The sequence below is a fragment of the Bombina bombina genome, chromosome 4, assembly GCF_027579735.1.
Source record: "Bombina bombina isolate aBomBom1 chromosome 4, aBomBom1.pri, whole genome shotgun sequence".
NCBI lineage: Eukaryota > Metazoa > Chordata > Amphibia > Anura > Bombinatoridae > Bombina > Bombina bombina.
In genome coordinates this window covers 914,741,462-914,760,946 of record NC_069502.1, presented here as the reverse complement: position 1 = coordinate 914,760,946, position 19,485 = coordinate 914,741,462, and the positions used below count along the sequence as shown (strand labels likewise).

The 19,485-nt window shown below is 41.1% G+C and overlaps 1 protein-coding gene across 7 annotated transcripts in view; it reads right to left on the bottom strand.

Moving 5' to 3' along the window:
- The window catches only part of BIRC6 (baculoviral IAP repeat containing 6), an 854,588-nt gene that overhangs the window by 588,217 nt on the left and 246,886 nt on the right, over positions 1-19,485 (bottom strand). For all 7 annotated transcript variants that reach the window (XM_053711846.1, XM_053711848.1, XM_053711852.1 and 4 more), the window contains exons 22-23: positions 10,523-10,656; positions 3,562-3,708 (exon numbers count right to left, since the gene is read on the bottom strand). In XM_053711846.1, coding sequence (XP_053567821.1) covers positions 3,562-3,708; positions 10,523-10,656 — 281 coding nt within the window. The remainder of the gene's footprint in view (positions 1-3,561; positions 3,709-10,522; positions 10,657-19,485) is intronic.

The following is a 19,485-nucleotide window of genomic DNA, read 5'->3' as shown; positions in this document are numbered from 1 at the left end:
ATGAATGCGCGCAAAAGGAACTATGTCCATTGCCGCTACCATCAACCCGATCACTTCCATGCACTGAGCTATGGAAGGAAGAGGAACGGAATGAAGTATCCGACAAGAGTCTAGAAGTTTTGTTTTTCTGGCCTCTGTCAGAAAAATCCTCATTTCTAAGGAGTCTATTATTGTTCCCAAGAAGGGAACCCTTGTTGACGGGGATAGAGAACTCTTTTCCACGTTCACTTTCCATCCGTGAGATCTGAGAAAGGCCAGGACAATGTCCGTGTGAGCCTTTGCTTGAGGAAGGGACGACGCTTGAATCAGAATGTCGTCCAAGTAAGGTACTACAGCAATGCCCCTTGGTCTTAGCACAGCTAGAAGGGACCCTAGTACTTTTGTGAAAATCCTTGGAGCAGTGGCTAATCCGAAAGGAAGCGCCACGAACTGGTAATGTTTGTCCAGGAATGCGAACCTTAGGAACCGATGATGTTCCTGTGGATAGGAATATGTAGATACGCATCCTTTAAATCCACCGTGGTCATGAATTGACCTTCCTGGATGGAAGGAAGAATAGTTCGAATGGTTTCCATCTTGAACGATGGAACCCTGAGAAACTTGTTTAAGATCTTGAGATCTAAGATTGGTCTGAACGTTCCCTCTTTTTTGGGAACTATGAACAGATTGGAGTAGAACCCCATCCCTTGTTCTCTTAATGGAACAGGATGAATCACTCCCATTTTTAACAGGTCTTCTACACAATGTAAGAATGCCTGTCTTTTTATGTGGTCTGAAGACAACTGAGACCTGTGGAACCTCCCCCTTGGGGGAAGTCCCTTGAATTCCAGAAGATAACCTTGGGAGACTATTTCTAGCGCCCAAGGATCCAGAACATCTCTTGCCCAAGCCTGAGCGAAGAGAGAGAGTCTGCCCCCCACCAGATCCGGTCCCGGATCGGGGGCCAACATTTCATGCTGTCTTGGTAGCAGTGGCAGGTTTCTTGGCCTGCTTTCCCTTGTTCCAGCCTTGCATTGGTCTCCAAGCTGGCTTGGCTTGAGAAGTATTACCCTCTTGCTTAGAGGACGTAGCACCTTGGGCTGGTCCGTTTCTACGAAAGGGACGAAAATTAGGTTTATTTTTTGCCTTGAAAGGCCGATCCTGAGGAAGGGCGTGGCCCTTACCCCCAGTGATATCAGAGATAATCTCTTTCAAGTCAGGGCCAAACAGCGTTTTCCCCTTGAAAGGAATGTTAAGTAGCTTGTTCTTGGAAGACGCATCAGCCGACCAAGATTTCAACCAAAGCGCTCTGCGCGCCACAATAGCAAACCCAGAATTCTTAGCCGCTAACCTAGCCAATTGCAAAGTGGCGTCTAGGGTGAAAGAATTAGCCAATTTGAGAGCATTGATTCTGTCCATAATCTCCTCAAAAGGAGGAGACTCACTATCGACCGCCTTTATCAGATCATCGAACCAGAAACATGCGGCTGTAGCGACAGGGACAATGCATGAAATTGGTTGTAGAAGGTAACCTTGCTGAACAAACATCTTTTTAAGCAAACCTTCTAATTTTTTATCCATAGGATCTTTGAAAGCACAACTATCCTCTATGGGTATAGTGGTGCGTTTGTTTAAAGTGGAAACCGCTCCCTCGACCTTGGGGACTGTCTGCCATAAGTCCTTTCTGGGGTCGACCATAGGAAACAATTTTTTAAATATGGGGGGAGGGACGAAAGGAATACCGGGCCTTTCCCATTCCTTGTTGACAATGTCCGCCACCCGCTTGGGTATAGGAAAAGCTTCTGGGAGCCCCGGCACCTCTAGGAACTTGTCCATTTTACATAGTTTCTCTGGGATGACCAACTTGTCACAATCATCCAAAGTGGATAATACCTCCTTAAGCAGAATGCGGAGATGTTCCAACTTAAATTTAAATGCAATCACATCAGGTTCAGCCTGTTGAGAAATGTTCCCAGAATCAGTAATTTCTCCCTCAGACAAAACCTCCCTGGCCCCATCAGACTGGGTTAGGGGCCCTTCGGAAATATTATTATCAGCGTCGTCATGCTCTTCAGTATCTAAAACAGAGCAGCCGCGCTTACGCTGATAAGTGTTCATTTTGGCTAAAATGTTTTTGACAGAATTATCCATTACAGCCGTAAATTGTTGCATAGTAAGGAGTATTGGCGCGCTAGATGTACTAGGGGCCTCCTGAGTGGGCAAGACTCGTGTAGACGAAGGAGGGAATGATGCAGTACCATGCTTACTCCCCTCACTTGAGGAATCATCTTGGGCATCATTGTCATTATCACATAAATCACATTTATTTAAATGAATAGGAATTCTGGCTTCCCCACATTCAGAACACAGTCTATCTGGTAGTTCAGACATGTTAAACAGGCATAAACTTGATAACAAAGTACAAAAAACGTTTTAAAATAAAACCGTTACTGTCACTTTAAATTTTAAACTGAACACACTTTATTACTGCAATTGCGAAAAAACATGAAGGAATTGTTCAAAATTCACCAAATTTTCACCACAGTGTCTTAAAGCCTTAAAAGTATTGCACACCAAATTTGGAAGCTTTAACCCTTAAAATAACGGAACCGGAGCCGTTTTGAACTTTAACCCCTTTACAGTCCCTGGTATCTGCTTTGCTGAGACCCAACCAAGCCCAAAGGGGAATACGATACCAAATGACGCCTTCAGAAAGTCTTTTCTAAGTATCAGAGCTCCTCTCACATGCGACTGCATGCCATGCCTCTCAAAAACAAGTGCGCAACACCGGCGCGAAAATGAGGCTCTGCTTATGCTTTGGGAAAGCCCCTAAAGAATAAGGTGTCTAATACAGTGCCTGCCGATATTATTATATCAAAATACCCAGATAAAATGATTCCTCAAGGCTAAATATGTGTTAATAATGAATCGATTTAGCCCAGAAAAAGTCTACAGTCTTAATAAGCCCTTGTGAAGCCCTTATTTACTTGCTGAATAAACATGGCTTACCGGATCCCATAGGGAAAATGACAGCTTCCAGCATTACATCGTCTTGTTAGAATGTGTCATACCTCAAGCAGCAAGAGACTGCACACTGTTCCCCCAACTGAAGTTAATTGCTCTCAACAGTCCTGTGTGGAACAGCCATGGATTTTAGTGACGGTTGCTAAAATCATTTTCCTCAAACAAACAGAAATCTTCATCTCTTTTCTGTTTGAGTAAATAGTACATACCAGCACTATTTCAAAATAACAAACTCTTGATTGAATAATAAAAACTACAGTTAAACACTAAAAAAAACTCTAAGCCATCTCCGTGGAGATGTTGCCTGTACAACGGCAAAGAGAATGACTGGGGTAGGCGGAGCCTAGGAGGGATCATGTGACCAGCTTTGCTGGGCTCTTTGCCATTTCCTGTTGGGGAAGAGAATATCCCACAAGTAAGGATGACGCCGTGGACCGGACACACCTATGTTGGAGAAAACTAATTTACTTCTCAACCCATCAAGGAAATGAACAGAAAACAATTAACCTTTAATAAACATTGATAAAATGAATAGAAGAAAAAAAAAAGTGTATATACCAGTGAACGTACTTGCATCGTCCCTCTCTATTCTGGTACCATCACTTGTAGAAACGCAAGTGAAATGTAAAGGTTCAACTTCAAGCAGCCCTGTCAGTGATGTAAAGCTGCCTTCGGCTGCTGCACAGCTGTTGACTTTCCCACTTCCTGTGCGGATCAGAGTATTGGTTAAATTAAGATGTATAAAGAAGACTGTAGGTACATAAGTACATAAGATGACCCCCAACACATAATTTATAATGTTATAGAATGTGGTAGAATATCCCCAGAATATCCCCAGAAAAGGAATGAGAAGTGGTTATACACCTGTTTTCAGGAAAACAATAAATTTGATCAAAGTTTACAGAGTTACAGATGTATAATGAACTACAAAATGTGGTTTTAAATTAATCTACATTGATATTTAAAGAGATTGCAAACTTGACATGTTTTAAAATCAGGTACGGAATCTAAATAATACTTTAGATGGACTTTTAATTGATCACTTCTAATGAAGATACATTGTAACTTACTTTTTAATTTAGTTGTGCCATTCTAATACCCGGCACTCAGGCCGCCCACTTCGGAACTCTTTTTGTGAGCTTACGGTTTGAACTGTTCTCCAATCAGCACTCTAGCCATAAGGCCCTTTTGTTTTGTAACTAGAGCACCGATTTGAGAACAATTCCAATCGTTCTCTCATAAAAAACATAATTTATGCTTACCTGATAAATTCCTTTCTTCTGTAGTGTGATCAGTCCACGGGTCATCATTACTTGTGGGATATTATCTGCTCCCCTACAGGAAGTGCAAGAGGATTCACCCAGCAGAGTTGCTATATAGCTCCTCCCCTCTACGTCACCTCCAGTCATTCGACCAAGGACCAACGAGAAAGGAGAAGCCAAGGGTGTAGTGGTGACTGGAGTATAATTTAAAAAATATTTACCTGCCTTAAAAAACAGGGCGGGCCGTGGACTGATCACACTACAGAAGAAAGGAATTTATCAGGTAAGCATAAATTATGTTTTCTTCTGTTAAGTGTGATCAGTCCACGGGTCATCATTACTTGTGGGATACCAATACCAAAGCAAAAGTACACGGATGACGGGAGGGATAGGCAGGCTCTTTATACAGAAGGAACCACTGCCTGAAGAACCTTTCTCCCAAAAATAGCCTCCGAGGAAGCAAAAGTGTCAAATTTGTAAAATTTGGAAAAAGTATGAAGCGAAGACCAAGTTGCAGCCTTGCAAATCTGTTCAACAGAGGCCTCATTCTTAAAGGCCCAAGTGGAAGCCACAGCTCTAGTGGAATGAGCTGTAATTCTTTCAGGAGGCTGCTGTCCAGCAGTCTCATAAGCTAAACGAATTATGCTACGAAGCCAAAAAGAGAGAGAGGTAGCAGAAGCTTTTTGACCTCTCCTCTGACCAGAGTAAACGACAAACAGGGAAGACGTTTGTCGAAAATCTTTAGTTGCCTGTAAATAAAATTTAAGGGCACGAACTACATCCAGATTGTGCAAAAGACGTTCCTTCCTCGAAGAAGGATTTGGGCACAAGGATGGAACAACAATCTCCTGATTAATATTCCTGTTAGTGACTACCTTAGGTAAGAACCCAGGTTTAGTACGCAGAACTACCTTATCCGAGTGAAAAATCAAATAAGGAGAATCACAATGTAAGGCTGATAACTCAGAGACTCTTCGAGCCGAGGAAATAGCCATTAAAAATAGAACTTTCCAAGATAACAACTTTATAACAATGGAATGAAGGGGTTCAAACGGAACACCCTGTAAAACGTTAAGAACAAGGTTTAAACTCCATGGTGGAGCCACAGCTTTAAACACAGGTTTAATCCTGGCCAAAGCCTGACAAAAAGCCTGAACGTCTGGAACTTCTGACAGACGCTTGTGTAACAGAATGGACAGAGCTGAGATCTGTCCCTTTAAGGAACTAGCGGATAACCCCTTTTCTAAACCTTCTTGTAGAAAAGACAATATCCTAGGAATCCTAACCTTACTCCAAGAGTAACCTTTGGATTCGCACCAATATAGGCATTTACGCCATATTTTATGGTAAATCTTTCTGGTAACAGGCTTCCTAGCCTGTATTAAGGTATCAATAACTGACTCAGAAAAACCACGCTTTGATAAGATCAAGCGTTCAATTTCCAAGCAGTCAGCTTCAGAGAAGTTAGATTTTGATGTTTGAAAGGACCCTGAATCAGAAGGTCCTGTTTCAGAGGTAACGACCAAGGTGGACAGAATGACATGTCCACCAGATCTGTATACCAAGTCCTGCGTGGCCATGCAGGCGCTATTAGAATCACTGATGCTTTCTCCTGTTTGATTCTGGCAATCAATCGAGGAAGCATCGGGAAAGGTGGAAACACATAAGCCATCCTGAAGGTCCATGGTGCTGTCAAGGCATCTATCAGGACCGCTCCCGGATCCCTGGATCTGGACCCGTAGCGCGGAAGCTTGGCGTTCTGTCGAGACGCCATGAGATCTATCTCTGGTTTGCCCCAACGTCGAAGTATTTGGGCAAAGACCTCTGGATGAAGTTCCCACTCCCCCGGATGAAAAGTCTGACGACTTAAGAAATCCGCCTCCCAGTTCTCCACTCCCGGGATGTGGATTGCAGACAGGTGGCAAGAGTGAGACTCTGCCCAGCGAATTATCTTCGATACTTCCATCATTGCTAGGGAGCTTCTTGTCTCTCCCTGATGGTTGATATAAGCTACAGTCGTGATGTTGTCCGACTGGAACCTGATGAACCCCCGAGTTGTTAACTGGGGTCAAGCCAGAAGAGCATTGAGGACTGCTCTCAATTCCAGAATGTTTATTGGAAGAAGACTCTCCTTCTGATTCCATAGACCCTGAGCCTTCAGAGAATTCCAGACAGCGCCCCAACCTAGTAGGCTGGCGTCTGTTGTTACAATTGACCAGTCTGGCCTGCTGAATGGCATTCCCCTGGCCAGATGTGGCCGATAAAGCCACCATAGAAGAGAATTTCTGGTCTCTTGATTCAGATTTAGAGTGGGGGACAAATCTGAGTAATCCCCATTCCACTGACTTAGCATGCACAGTTGCAGTGGTCTGAGATGTAGGCGTGCAAAAGGAACTATGTCCATTGCTGCTACCATTAGTCCGATTACCTCCATGCATTGAGCTACTGACGGGTGTTGAATAGAATGAAGGACACGGCATGCACTTTGAAGTTTTGTTAACCTGTCCTCTGTCAGGTAAATCTTCATTTCTACAGAATCTATCAGAGTCCCCAGGAAGGGAACTCTTGTGAGTGGAAAGAGAGAACTTTTCTCTTCGTTCACTTTCCATCCATGCGACCTTAGAAATGCCAGTACTATCTCTGTATGAGATTTGGCAGTTTGAAGGCTTGAAGCTTGTATCAGTATGTCGTCTAAGTACGGAGCTACTGAAATTCCTCGCGGTCTTAGTATCGCCAGAAGAGTGCCCAGAACCTTTGTGAAGATTCTTGGAGCCGTAGCCAGTCCGAATGGAAGAGCTACAAACTGGTAATGCCTGTCTAAAAAGGCAAACCTTAGATACCGGTAATGGCTTTTGTGAATCGGTATGTGAAGGTAAGCATCCTTTAAATCCACTGTGGTCATGTACTGACCCTCTTGGATCATGGGCAAAATTGTTCGAATAGTTTCCATCTTGAACGATGGAACTCTTAGGAATTTGTTTAGGATCTTTAAATCCAAGATTGGCCTGAAGGTTCCCTCTTTTTTGGGAACTACAAACAGATTTGAGTAAAACCCTTGTCCTTGTTCCAACCGCGGAACTGGATGGATCACTCCCATTAATAAAAGATCTTGTACGCAGCGTAGAAACGCTTCCTTCTTTGTTAGGTTTGTTGACAACCTTGACAGATGAAATCTCCCTCTTGGGGGAGAGGATTTGAAGTCCAGAAGGTATCCCTGAGATATGATCTCTAACGCCCAGGGATCCTGAACATCTCTTGCCCAAGCCTGGGCGAAGAGGGAAAGTCTGCCCCCCACTAGATCCGGTCCCGGATCGGGGGCCCTCAATTCATGCTGTCTTAGGGGCAGCAGCAGGTTTTCTGGCCTGTTTGCCCCTGTTCCAGGACTGGTTAGGTTTCCAGCCTTGTCTGTAGCGAGCAACAGCTCCTTCCTGTTTTGGTGCAGAGGAAGTTGATGCTGCTCCTGCTTTGAAATTACGAAAGGAACGAAAATTGGACTGTCTAGCCTTGGCTTTGGCCTTGTCCTGAGGCAGGGCATGACCTTTACCTCCTGTAATGTCAGCAATAATCTCTTTCAAGCCGGGCCCGAATAAGGTCTGCCCTTTGAAAGGAATATTAAGCAATTTAGATTTAGACGTAACATCAGCTGACCAGGATTTCAGCCACAGAGCTCTGCGTGCCTGAATGGCGAATCCTGAATTTTTAGCCGCAAGTTTAGTTAAATGTACTACGGCATCTGAAATAAATGAATTAGCTAACTTAAGGAATTTAAGTTTGTGTGTGATGTCATCTAGTGTGGATGATTGAAGTGTCTCTTCCAGAGACTCAAACCAAAATGCTGCTGCAGCCGTGACAGGCGCAATACATGCAAGAGGTTGCAATATAAACCCTTGTTGAACAAACATTTTCTTAAGGTAACCCTCTAATTTTTTATCCATTGGATCTGAAAAAGCACAGCTATCCTCCACTGGGATAGTGGTACGCTTAGCTAAAGTAGAAACTGCTCCCTCCACCTTAGGGACCATTTGCCATAAGTCCCGTGTGGCGGCGTCTATTGGAAACATCTTTCTGAATATAGGAGGGGGTGAGAAAGGCACACCGGGTCTATCCCACTCCTTAGTAACAATGTCAGTAAGTCTCTTAGGTATAGGAAAAACGTCAGTACTCGTCGGTACCGCAAAATATTTATCCAACCTACACATTTTCTCTGGGATTGCAACTGTGTTACAATCATTCAGAGCCGCTAATACCTCCCCTAGTAACACACGGAGGTTCTCAAGCTTAAATTTAAAATTTGAAATGTCTGAGTCCAGTTTATTTGGATCAGAACCGTCACCCACAGAATGAAGCTCTCCGTCTTCACGTTCTGCAAACTGTGACGCAGTATCAGACATGGCCCTTGCATTATTCGCGCACTCTGTTCTCACCCCAGAGTGATCACGTTTACCTCTTAGTTCTGGTAGTTTAGCCAAAACTTCAGTCATAACAGTAGCCATATCTTGTAATGTGATTTGTAATGGCCGCCCAGATGTACTCGGCGCTACAATATCACGCACCTCCTGAGCGGGAGATGCAGGTACTGACACGTGAGGCGAGTTAGTCGGCATAACTCTCCCCTCGTTGTTTGGTGAAATATGTTCAATTTGTACAGATTGACTGTTTTTTAAAGTAGCATCAATACAGTTAGTACATAAATTTCTATTGGGCTCCACTTTGGCATTAACACATATAGCACAGAGATATTCCTCTGAATCAGACATGTTTAACACACTAGCAAATAAACAGCAACTTGAAAATACTTTTCAAAGTAATTTACAAATAATATGAAAACGAACTGTGCCTTTAAGAAGCACAGAAAAAAATTATAACAGTTAAAATAATTAAGTTATAGCATCAATCTTTGTCAGAATATACAGTTTTAGCAAAGGATTGTTCCCCTCAGCAATTAAACAACACAACTTTAGCAAAGGTTTAATCCCATTAGCAAAGATAACAATTTCTGAAAGCAGGAAACAAATTACAGAATAAACGTTTTTATCTCAGTCAAACTATAATTCTCACAGCTCTGCTGAGAGAAATTACCTCCCTCAAAATAAGTTTGAAGACCCCTGAGCTCTGTAGAGATGAACCGGATCATGCAGGGAATTGCTGACTGAAATATTTGATGCATAGTAAAAGCGCCCCTCCCCCACACACACAGCAGTGAGGGAGAACAGAAACTGACAGAAAAAACAGATTTAAGCAACTGCCAAGTGGAAAAATAGTGCCCAAACATTTATTCACTCAGTACCTCAGTAAATGAAAACGATTTTACATTCCAGCAAAAACGTTAAACATAATCTCTAGTTATTAAACAGCTTTATGTCTTTCTTACAGTGTAATTCTAGTGAAGTACCATTCTCCCAGAATACTGAAGTGTAAAGTATACATACATGACATTATATCGGTATGGCAGAATTTTCTCATCAATTCCATTGTCAGAAAATAAAAACTGCTACATACCTCTATGCAGATTCATCTGCCCGCTGTCCCCTGATCTGAAGTTTACCTCACTCCTCAGATGGCCGAGAACAGCAATATGATCTTAACTACTCCGGCTAAAATCATAGCAAAACTCTGGTAGATTCTTCCTCAAACTCTGCCAGAGAGGTAATAACACACTCCGGTGTTATTTTAAAATAACAAACTTTTGATTGAAGATATAAAACTAAGTATAATCACCATAGTCCTCTCACACGACCTATCTAGTTGCTGGGTGCAAGAGAATGACTGGAGGTGACGTAGAGGGGAGGAGCTATATAGCAACTCTGCTGGGTGAATCCTCTTGCACTTCCTGTAGGGGAGCAGATAATATCCCACAAGTAATGATGACCCGTGGACTGATCACACTTAACAGAAGAAAATAATATGAGTTTTGAAGTGGGCATTACAATGGCTCGGCTAAATTAAAAAGTAAGTTACAGTGCATCTTCATTATAAGTGATCAATTAAAGTCACTCTAAAATATCACTTAGATTCAAGACTTGTAAAGTTTACCATTACTTTAACTCCTAATATTAATAACCACATGTTTCCTATGTGGTTTATTTGCAAATGTATTTCACTTTCTCATTATGTTTGGGGAAAAAAATCAAACTAGCAGAAAGTTTCAACTACATGTATTTATTAAAATAATGACAAGAACATATTTCTCTTACATGACTAGAAAATGTTAGTAAAACCTGTACCACATGCACACTAAAACAAACACATGTACCCACCTAATAAGACATCCGACAGGTCAATCTCATCAGATTGAATACTAGAACTACTGTTGTATATATTTTTACATGAAGAACCGCTCACTTCCAAATCAAAAAGCACAGGATCAAAGGGAGAACTGTATAAGCCATACCTGTAAAAAGATTTAGATCTTAGAACTGTAATTTGTAGTAAAATAATTTAAAAACTAAGTTTTAATATCTTTAGAAATAATTAAAAGTAGGATGACTATAAAATAGTATATAAGTTAGTACATGAAACCCAAAATTTTTCTTTCATGAGTCGGAGAGAGGATACTATTTTAAACATTATATTTTATGTCTATATTCTAATTTGCTTCATTCTCTTGGTAGAAAGGGCAGCAAATACATTAAAGGGACACTGAACCCATTTTTTTTCTTTTGGGATGCAATTTTAAGCAACTTTCTAATGTACTCCTATTAGCAAATTGTCTTCATTCTCTTGGTATCTTTATTTGAAATGCAAGAATGTAAGTTTAGATGCCGGCCCATTTTTGGTGAACAACCTGGGTTGTTCTTGCTGATTGGTGGATAAATTCATCCACCAATAAACTAGTGCTTTCCATGGTCCTGAACCAAAAAAATAGCTTAGATACCTTCTATTTCAAATAAAAAAGCAAGAGAACGAAGAAAAATGTATAATTGGAGTAAATTAGAAAGTTGCTTAAAATTGCATGCTCTATCTGAATCACGAAAGAAAAAATTTGGCTTCAGTATCCCTTTAATGGGAGCTAGCTGAACACACATGAGCCAGTGACAAGAGGAATATAAGCAACAACCAATCTGCTTCTAGCACCCAGTAGTGTAATGCTGCTATAATTTTCTTCAAAATTAAGTAACAGCAATGCAATTCATCACTGAGGAAACAACGCTTAAATGTCTACTTCGAGAATTAAAACTTTCATATACACAGAAAAGTCCATCATTAATGTGTGAGCTGAACAGCCTATGGAGAGAAACAACATCTGGACTGTTATAGAACCTTAAAGGGACAGTGTACACAAAAATTAAAAACACATTTTGATAAAGAATTATGCACATATAAAATATTAAAAATTCAGCAGCTAAAAAGTAGTTAAAAAAAAAACACTTTCTAGATTCAGCAGTTCAGATACCAGATTTAGGTACCGACGTAATTCCCACAATCAACACAGCTTGATACTTTGCTACAGTCCCTATGAACGGCCAACATCACTTGTTGTTTGTTAAGGCAGCACTCCTGATTTTTCCCCAATGAGCCAATGTTTCTATGGAAGTGTAATGAAGAATATAAGAAGAAAAAAAATGTGTGTGCTGGGCCCCTTGCCCCCTTGGCACTGCTACAATTAGTTTAACTTGCTGCACTGGCTAAGTAAAAAATAAGAAACTGCAAAGCACCAGCAGCTGAATTTTACACACTCACAATCTATGAGCTTAACCCTAAAAGCTCTGCACATGGTTAATAATTCTGCATAGAGCTTATAGTGTTAAGCGCATCGATCCTGAGACTAACGGTAGCAGTGCTTAGAGGGTAGGGGGACCGGCACACAAGTCTTCCCATGTTCTTACTTACACTTCACTAGAAACATGCGATCATTAGGGGGAAAAAAGCAGTTCAGCCTTCAAAAAAAAAGTGATGTTGGCTGCTCAGAGAGACCATAGCAAAGTATCAGCTGTATGGGGAGTGGGAATTACATCTGTGCATAAATCTGATATCAGGGCTGCTGAAACCGGAAAGTTTTTTGTTCTTTTTAACTATTTTAGCTGCTGATTTTTTAATAAAATGTCAAAGGCAAATTTTATATATGCATAATTCTTTATCAAAATAACATAATTTATGTAAGAACTTACCTGATAAATTCATTTCTTTCATATTAGCAAGAGTCCATGAGCTAGTGACGTATGGGATATACATTCCTACCAGGAGGGGCAAAGTTTCCCAAACCTCAAAATGCCTATAAATACACCCCTCACCACACCCACAAATCAGTTTAACGCATAGCCAAGAAGTGGGGTGATAAGAAAAAGTGCGAAAGCATAAAAAATAAGGAATTGGAATAATTGTGCTTTATACAAAAAAATCATAACCACCACAAAAAGGGTGGGCCTCATGGACTCTTGCTAATATGAAAGAAATGAATTTATCAGGTAAGTTCTTACAGAAATTATGTTTTCTTTCATGTAATTAGCAAGAGTCCATGAGCTAGTGACGTATGGGATAATGACTACCCAAGATGTGGATCTTCCACGCAAGAGTGACTAGAGAGGGAGGGATAAAATAAAGACAGCCAATTCCGCTGAAAATAATCCACACCCAAAATAAAGTTTAAATTTTATAATGAAAAAAACTGAAAATATAAGCAGAAGAATCACACTGAAACAGCTGCCTGAAGTACTTTTCTACCAAAAACTGCTTCAGAAGAAGAAAACACATCAAAATGGTAGAATTTAGTTAAAGTATGCAAAGAAGACCAAGTTGCTGCTTTGCAAATCTGATCAACCGAAGCTTCATTCCTAAACGCCCAGGAAGTAGAAACTGACCTAGTAGAATGAGCCGTAATCCTTTGAGGCGGAGTTTTACCCGACTCGACATAGGCATGATGAATTAAAGATTTTAACCAAGATGACAAAGAAATGGCAGAGGCCTTCTGACCTTTCCTAGAACCGGAAAAGATAACAAATAGACTAGAAGTCTTTCGGAAATTCTTAGTAGCTTCAACATAATATTTCAAAGCTCTAACTACATCCAAAGAATGCAATGATTTCTCCTTAGAATTCTTAGGATTAGGACATAATGAAGGAACCACAATTTCTCTACTAATGTTATTAGAATTCACAACCTTAGGTAAAAATTTAAAAGAAGTTCGCAACACCGCCTTATCCTGATGAAAAATCAGAAAAGGAGACTCACAAGAAAGAGCAGATAATTCAGAAACTCTTCTAGCAGAAGAGATGGCCAAAAGGAACAAAACTTTCCAAGAAAGTAATTTAATGTCCAATGAATGCATAGGTTCAAACGGAGGAGCTTGAAGAGCCCCCAGAACCAAATTCAAACTCCAAGGAGGAGAAATTGACTTAATGACAGGTTTTATACGAACCAAAGCTTGTACAAAACAATGAATATCAGGAAGATTAGCAATCTTTCTGTGAAAAAGAACAGAAAAAGCAGAGATTTGTCCTTTCAAGGAACTTGCAGACAAACCTTTATCCAAACCATCCTGAAGAAACTGTAAAATTCTCGGAATTCTAAAAGAATGCCAGGAAAAATGATGAGAAAGACACCAAGAAATATAAGTCTTCCAGACTCTATAATATATCTTCTAGATACAGATTTACGAGCCTGTAACATAGTATTAATCACAGAGTCAGAGAAACCTCTTTGACTAAGAATCAAGCGTTCAATCTCCATACCTTTAAATTTAAGGATTTGAGATCCTGATGGAAAAAAGGACCTTGCGACAGAAGGTCTGGTCTTAACGGAAGAGTCCACGGTTGGCAAGAGGCCATCCGGACAAGATCCGCATACCAAAACCTGTGAGGCCATGCTGGAGCCACCAGCAGAACAAACGAGCATTCCTTCAGAATCTTGGAGATTACTCTTGGAAGAAGAACTAGAGGCGGAAAGAGATAGGCAGGATGATACTTCCAAGGAAGTGACAATGCATCCACTGCTTCCGCCTGAGGATCCCTGGATCTGGACAGATACCTGGGAAGTTTCTTGTTTAGATGAGAAGCCATCAGATCTATTTCTGGAAGTCCCCACATTTGAACAATCTGAAGAAATACCTCTGGGTGAAGAGACCATTCGCCCGGATGTAACGTTTGGCGACGGAGATAATCCGCTTCCCAATTGTCTATACCTGGGATATGAACCGCAGAAATTAGACAGGAGCTGGATTCCGCCCATACCAGTATTCGAGATACTTCTTTCATAGCCAGAGGACTGTGAGTCCCTCCTTGATGATTGATGTATGCCACAGTTGTGACATTGTCTGTCTGAAAACAAATGAACGATTCTCTCTTTAGAAGAGGCCATGACTGAAGAGCTCTGAAAATTGCACGGAGTTCCAAAATATTGATTGGTAATCTCACCTCCTGAGATTCCCTAACCCCTTGTGCTGTCAGAGACCCCCAAACAGCTCCCCAACCTGTCAGACTTGCATCTGTTGAAATTACAGTCCAGGTCGGAAGAACAAAAGAAGCCCCCTGAACTAAACGATGGTGATCTGTCCACCACGTCAGAGAGTGTCGTACAATCGGTTTTAAAGATATTAATTGAGATATCTTTGTGTAATCCCTGCACCACTGGTTCAGCATACAGAGCTGAAGAGGTCGCATGTGAAAACGAGCAAAGGGGATCGCGTCCGATGCAGCAGTCATAAGACCTAGAATTTCCATGCATAAGGCTACCGAAGGGAATGATTGTGATTGAAGGTTTCGACAAGCTGAGATCAATTTTAGACGTCTCTTGTCTGTCAGAGACAGAGTCATGGACACTGAATCTATCTGGAAACCTAAAAAGATTACTTTTGTCTGAGGAATCAATGAACTTTTCGGTAAATTGATCCTCCAACCATAATCTTGAAGAAACAACACAAGTTGATTCGTATGAGATTCTGCTAAATGTGAAGACTGAGCAAGTACCAAGATATCGTCCAAATAAGGAACTACCACAATACCCTGTTCTCTGATTACAGACAGAAGGGCACCGAGAACCTTTGTAAAAATTCTTGGAGCTGTTGCTAGGCCAAACGGCAGAGCCACAAACTGGTAATGCTTGTCTAGGAAAGAGAATCTCAGAAACTGATAGTGATCTGGATGAATCGGAATATGCAGATATGCATCCTGTAAATCTATTGTGGACATATAATGCCCTTGCTGAACAAAAGGCAGGATAGTCCTTACAGTTACCATTTTGAATGTTGGTATCCTTACATAACGATTCAATATTTTTAGATCCAGAACTGGTCTGAAGGAATTCTCCTTCTTTGGTACAATGAAGAGATTTGAATAAAACCCCAGCCCCTGTTCCAGAACTGGAACTGGCATAATTACTCCAGCCAACTCTAGATCTGAAACACATTTCAGAAATGCTTGAGCTTTCGCTGGATTTACTGGGACACGGGAAAGAAAAAATCTCTTTGCAGGAGGCCTTATCTTGAAGCCAATTATGTACCCATCTGAAACTATGTTCTGAATCCAAAGATTGTGAATTGAATTGATCCAAATTTCTTTGAAAAAAAGTAATCTGCCCCCTACCAGCTGGGCTGGAATGAGGGCCGTACCTTCATGTGGACTTGGGAGCTGGCTTTGGTTTTCTAAAAGGCTTGGATTTATTCCAGACTGGAGATGGTTTCCAAACTGATACCGCTCCTGTGGGTGAAGGATCAGGTTTTTGTTCCTTATTGTGACAAAAGGAACGAAAACTATTAATCGATCTAAATTTACCTTTATATTTTTTATCCTGTGGTAAAAAAGTTCCTTTCCCTCCAGTAACAGTTGAGATAATAGAATCCAACTGAGAACCAAATAATTTATTACCCTGGAAAGAAAGGGAAAGCAAAGTTGACTTAGAAGACATATCAGCATTCCAAGTTTTAAGCCATAAAGCTCTTCTAGCTAAAATAGCTAGAGACATATACCTGACATCGACTCTAATGATATCAAAGATGGCATCACAAATAAAGTTATTAGCATGTTGAAGAAGATTAACAATGCTATGAGAATTATGATCTGTTACTTGTTGCGCTAAAGCTTCTAACCAAAAAGTTGAAGCTGCAGCAACATCCGCTAAAGATATAGCTGGTCTAAGAAGATTACCTGAACACAAGCAAGCTTTTCTTAGAAAGGATTCAATCTTCCTATCTAAAGGATCCTTAAAGGAAGTACTATCTGCCGTAGGAATAGTAGTGCGTTTAGCAAGAGTAGAGATAGCCCCATCAACTTTAGGGATTTTGTCCCAAAACTCTAATCTGTCAGATGGCACAGGATATAATTGCTTAAAACGTTTAGAAGGAGCAAATGAATTATCCAAATTATTCCATTCCCTGGAGATTACTTCAGAAATAGCATCAGGGACAGGAAAAACTTCTGGAATAACTACAGGAGATTTAAAAACCTTATTTAAACGTTTGGATTTAGTATCAAGAGGACCAGAATCCTCTATTTCTAATGCAATTAAGACTTATTTAAGTAAAGAACTAATAAATTCCATTTTAAATAAATATGAAGATGTATCAGCATCAACCTCTGAGACAGAATCCTCTGAACCAGAGGAACCATTATCAGAATCAGAATGATGATGTTCATTTAAAAATTCATCTGAAAAATGAGAAGTTTTAAAGGACTTTTTGCGTTTACTAGAAGGAGGAATAACAGACATGGCCTTCTTAATGGATTTAGAAACAAAATCTCTTATGTTATCAGGAACACTCTGAGTATTAGATGTTGACGGAACAGCAACAGGTAATGTAACATTACTAAAGGAAATATTATCTGCATTAACAAGTTTGTCATGACATTCATTACAAACAACAGCTGGAGGAACAGATACCACAAGTTTACAGCAGATACACAACTTTGGTCGATCCAGCACCAGGCAGCGTTTTTCCAGAAGTATCTTCTGACTCAGTGTCAACCTGGGACATCTTGCAATATGTAATAGAAAAAACAACATATAAAGCAAAATTGATCAAATTCCTTAAATGACAGTTTCAGGAATGGGAAAAAATGCCAGTGAACAAGCTTCTAGCGACCAGAAGCAATAGATGAGACTTAAATAATGTGGAGACAATAGTGACGCCCATATTTTTTAGCGCCAAAAAAGATGCCCACATTATTTGGCGCCTAAATGCTTTTGGCGCCAAAAATGACACCACATCTGGAACGCCGACACTATTGGCACAAAAAAACGTCAAAAAATTACGCAACTTCCGGCGACACGTATGACGCCGGAAACAGAAAAAAAAAATTTGCGCCAAAAAAGTCTGCGCCAAGAATGACGCAATAAAATGAAGCATTTTCAGCCCCCGCGAGCCTAACAGCCCACAGGGAAAAAGTCAAATTTAAGGTAAGAAAAAAACAGAATTTATGTTTACCTGATAAATTACTTTCTCCAACGGTGTGTCCGGTCCACGGCGTCATCCTTACTTGTGGGATATTCTCTTCCCCAACAGGAAATGGCAAAGAGCCCAGCAAAGCTGGTCACATGATCCCTCCTAGGCTCCGCCTACCCCAGTCATTCGACCGACGTTAAGGAGGAATATTTGCATAGGAGAAACCATATGTTACCGTGGTGACTGTAGTTAAAGAAAATAAATTATCAGACCTGATTAAAAAAACCAGGGCGGGCCGTGGACCGGACACACCGTTGGAGAAAGTAATTTATCAGGTAAACATAAATTCTGTTTTCTCCAACATAGGTGTGTCCGGTCCACGGCGTCATCCTTACTTGTGGGAACCAATACCAAAGCTTTAGGACACGGATGAAGGGAGGGAGCAAATCAGGTCACCTAAATGGAAGGCACCACGGCTTGCAAAACCTTTCTCCCAAAAATAGCCTCAGAAGAAGCAAAAGTATCAAATTTGTAAAATTTAGAAAAAGTGTGCAGTGAAGACCAAGTCGCTGCCTTACATATCTGATCAACAGAAGCCTCGTTCTTGAAGGCCCATGTGGAAGCCACAGCCCTAGTGGAGTGAGCTGTGATTCTTTCAGGAGGCTGCCGTCCGGCAGTCTCGTAAGCCAATCGGATAATGCTTTTAATCCAGAAGGAGAGAGAGGTAGAAGTTGCTTTTTGACCTCTCCGTTTACCAGAATAAACAACAAACAAAGACAAAGTTTGTCTGAAATCCTTAGTAGCTGCTAAGTAAAATTTGAGAGCACGAACTACATCCAAGTTGTGCAACAAACGTTCCTTCTTTGAAACTGGATTAGGACACAAAGAAGGCACAACTATCTCCTGGTTAATGTTTTTGTTAGAAACAACTTTTGGAAGAAAACCAGGTTTAGTACGCAAAACCACCTTATCTGCATGGAACACCAGATAAGGAGAAGAACACTGCAGAGCAGATAATTCTGAAACTCTTCTAGCAGAAGAAATTGCAACCAAAAACAAAACTTTCCAAGATAATAACTTAATATCAACGGAATGTAAGGGTTCAAACGGAACCCCCTGAAGAACTGAAAGAACTAGGTTGAGACTCCAAGGAGGAGTCAAAATTTTGTAAACAGGCTTGATTCTAACCAGAGCCTGAACAAAGGCTAGAACATCTGGCACAGCTGCCAGCTTTTTGTGAAGTAACACAGACAAGGCAGAAATCTGTCCCATCAAGGAACTTGCAGATAATCCTTTTTCCAATCCTTCTCGAAGGAAGGATAGACTCTTAGGAATCTTAACCTTGTCCCAAGGGAATCCTGCAGATTCACACCAACAGATATACCAAATTATGTGGTAATTTTTCTGGTTACAGGCTTTCAGGCCTGAACAAGAATATTAATAACAGAATCTGAGAACCCTCGCTTTGATAAGATCAAGCGTTCAATCTCCAAGCAGTCAGCTGGAGTGGGTCGAACGGACCTAGAACAAGAAGGTCTCTCAAAGGTAGCTTCCATGGTGGAGCCGATGACATATTCACCAGATCTGCATACCAAGTCCTGCGTGGCCACGCAGGAGCTATCAAAATCACCGACGCCCTCTCCTGATTGATCCTGGCTACCAGCCTGGGGATGAGAGGAAACGGCGGGAACACATAAGCTAGTTTGAAGGTCCAAGGTGCTACTAGTGCATCCACTAGAGCCGCCTTGGGATCCCTGGATCTGTACCCGTAGTAGGGAACTCTGAAGTTCTGACGAGAGGCCATCAGATCCATGTCTGGAATGCCCCACGGTTGAGTGACTTGGGCAAAGATTTCCGGATGGAGTTCCCACTCCCCCGGATGCAATGTCTGACGACTCAGAAAATCCG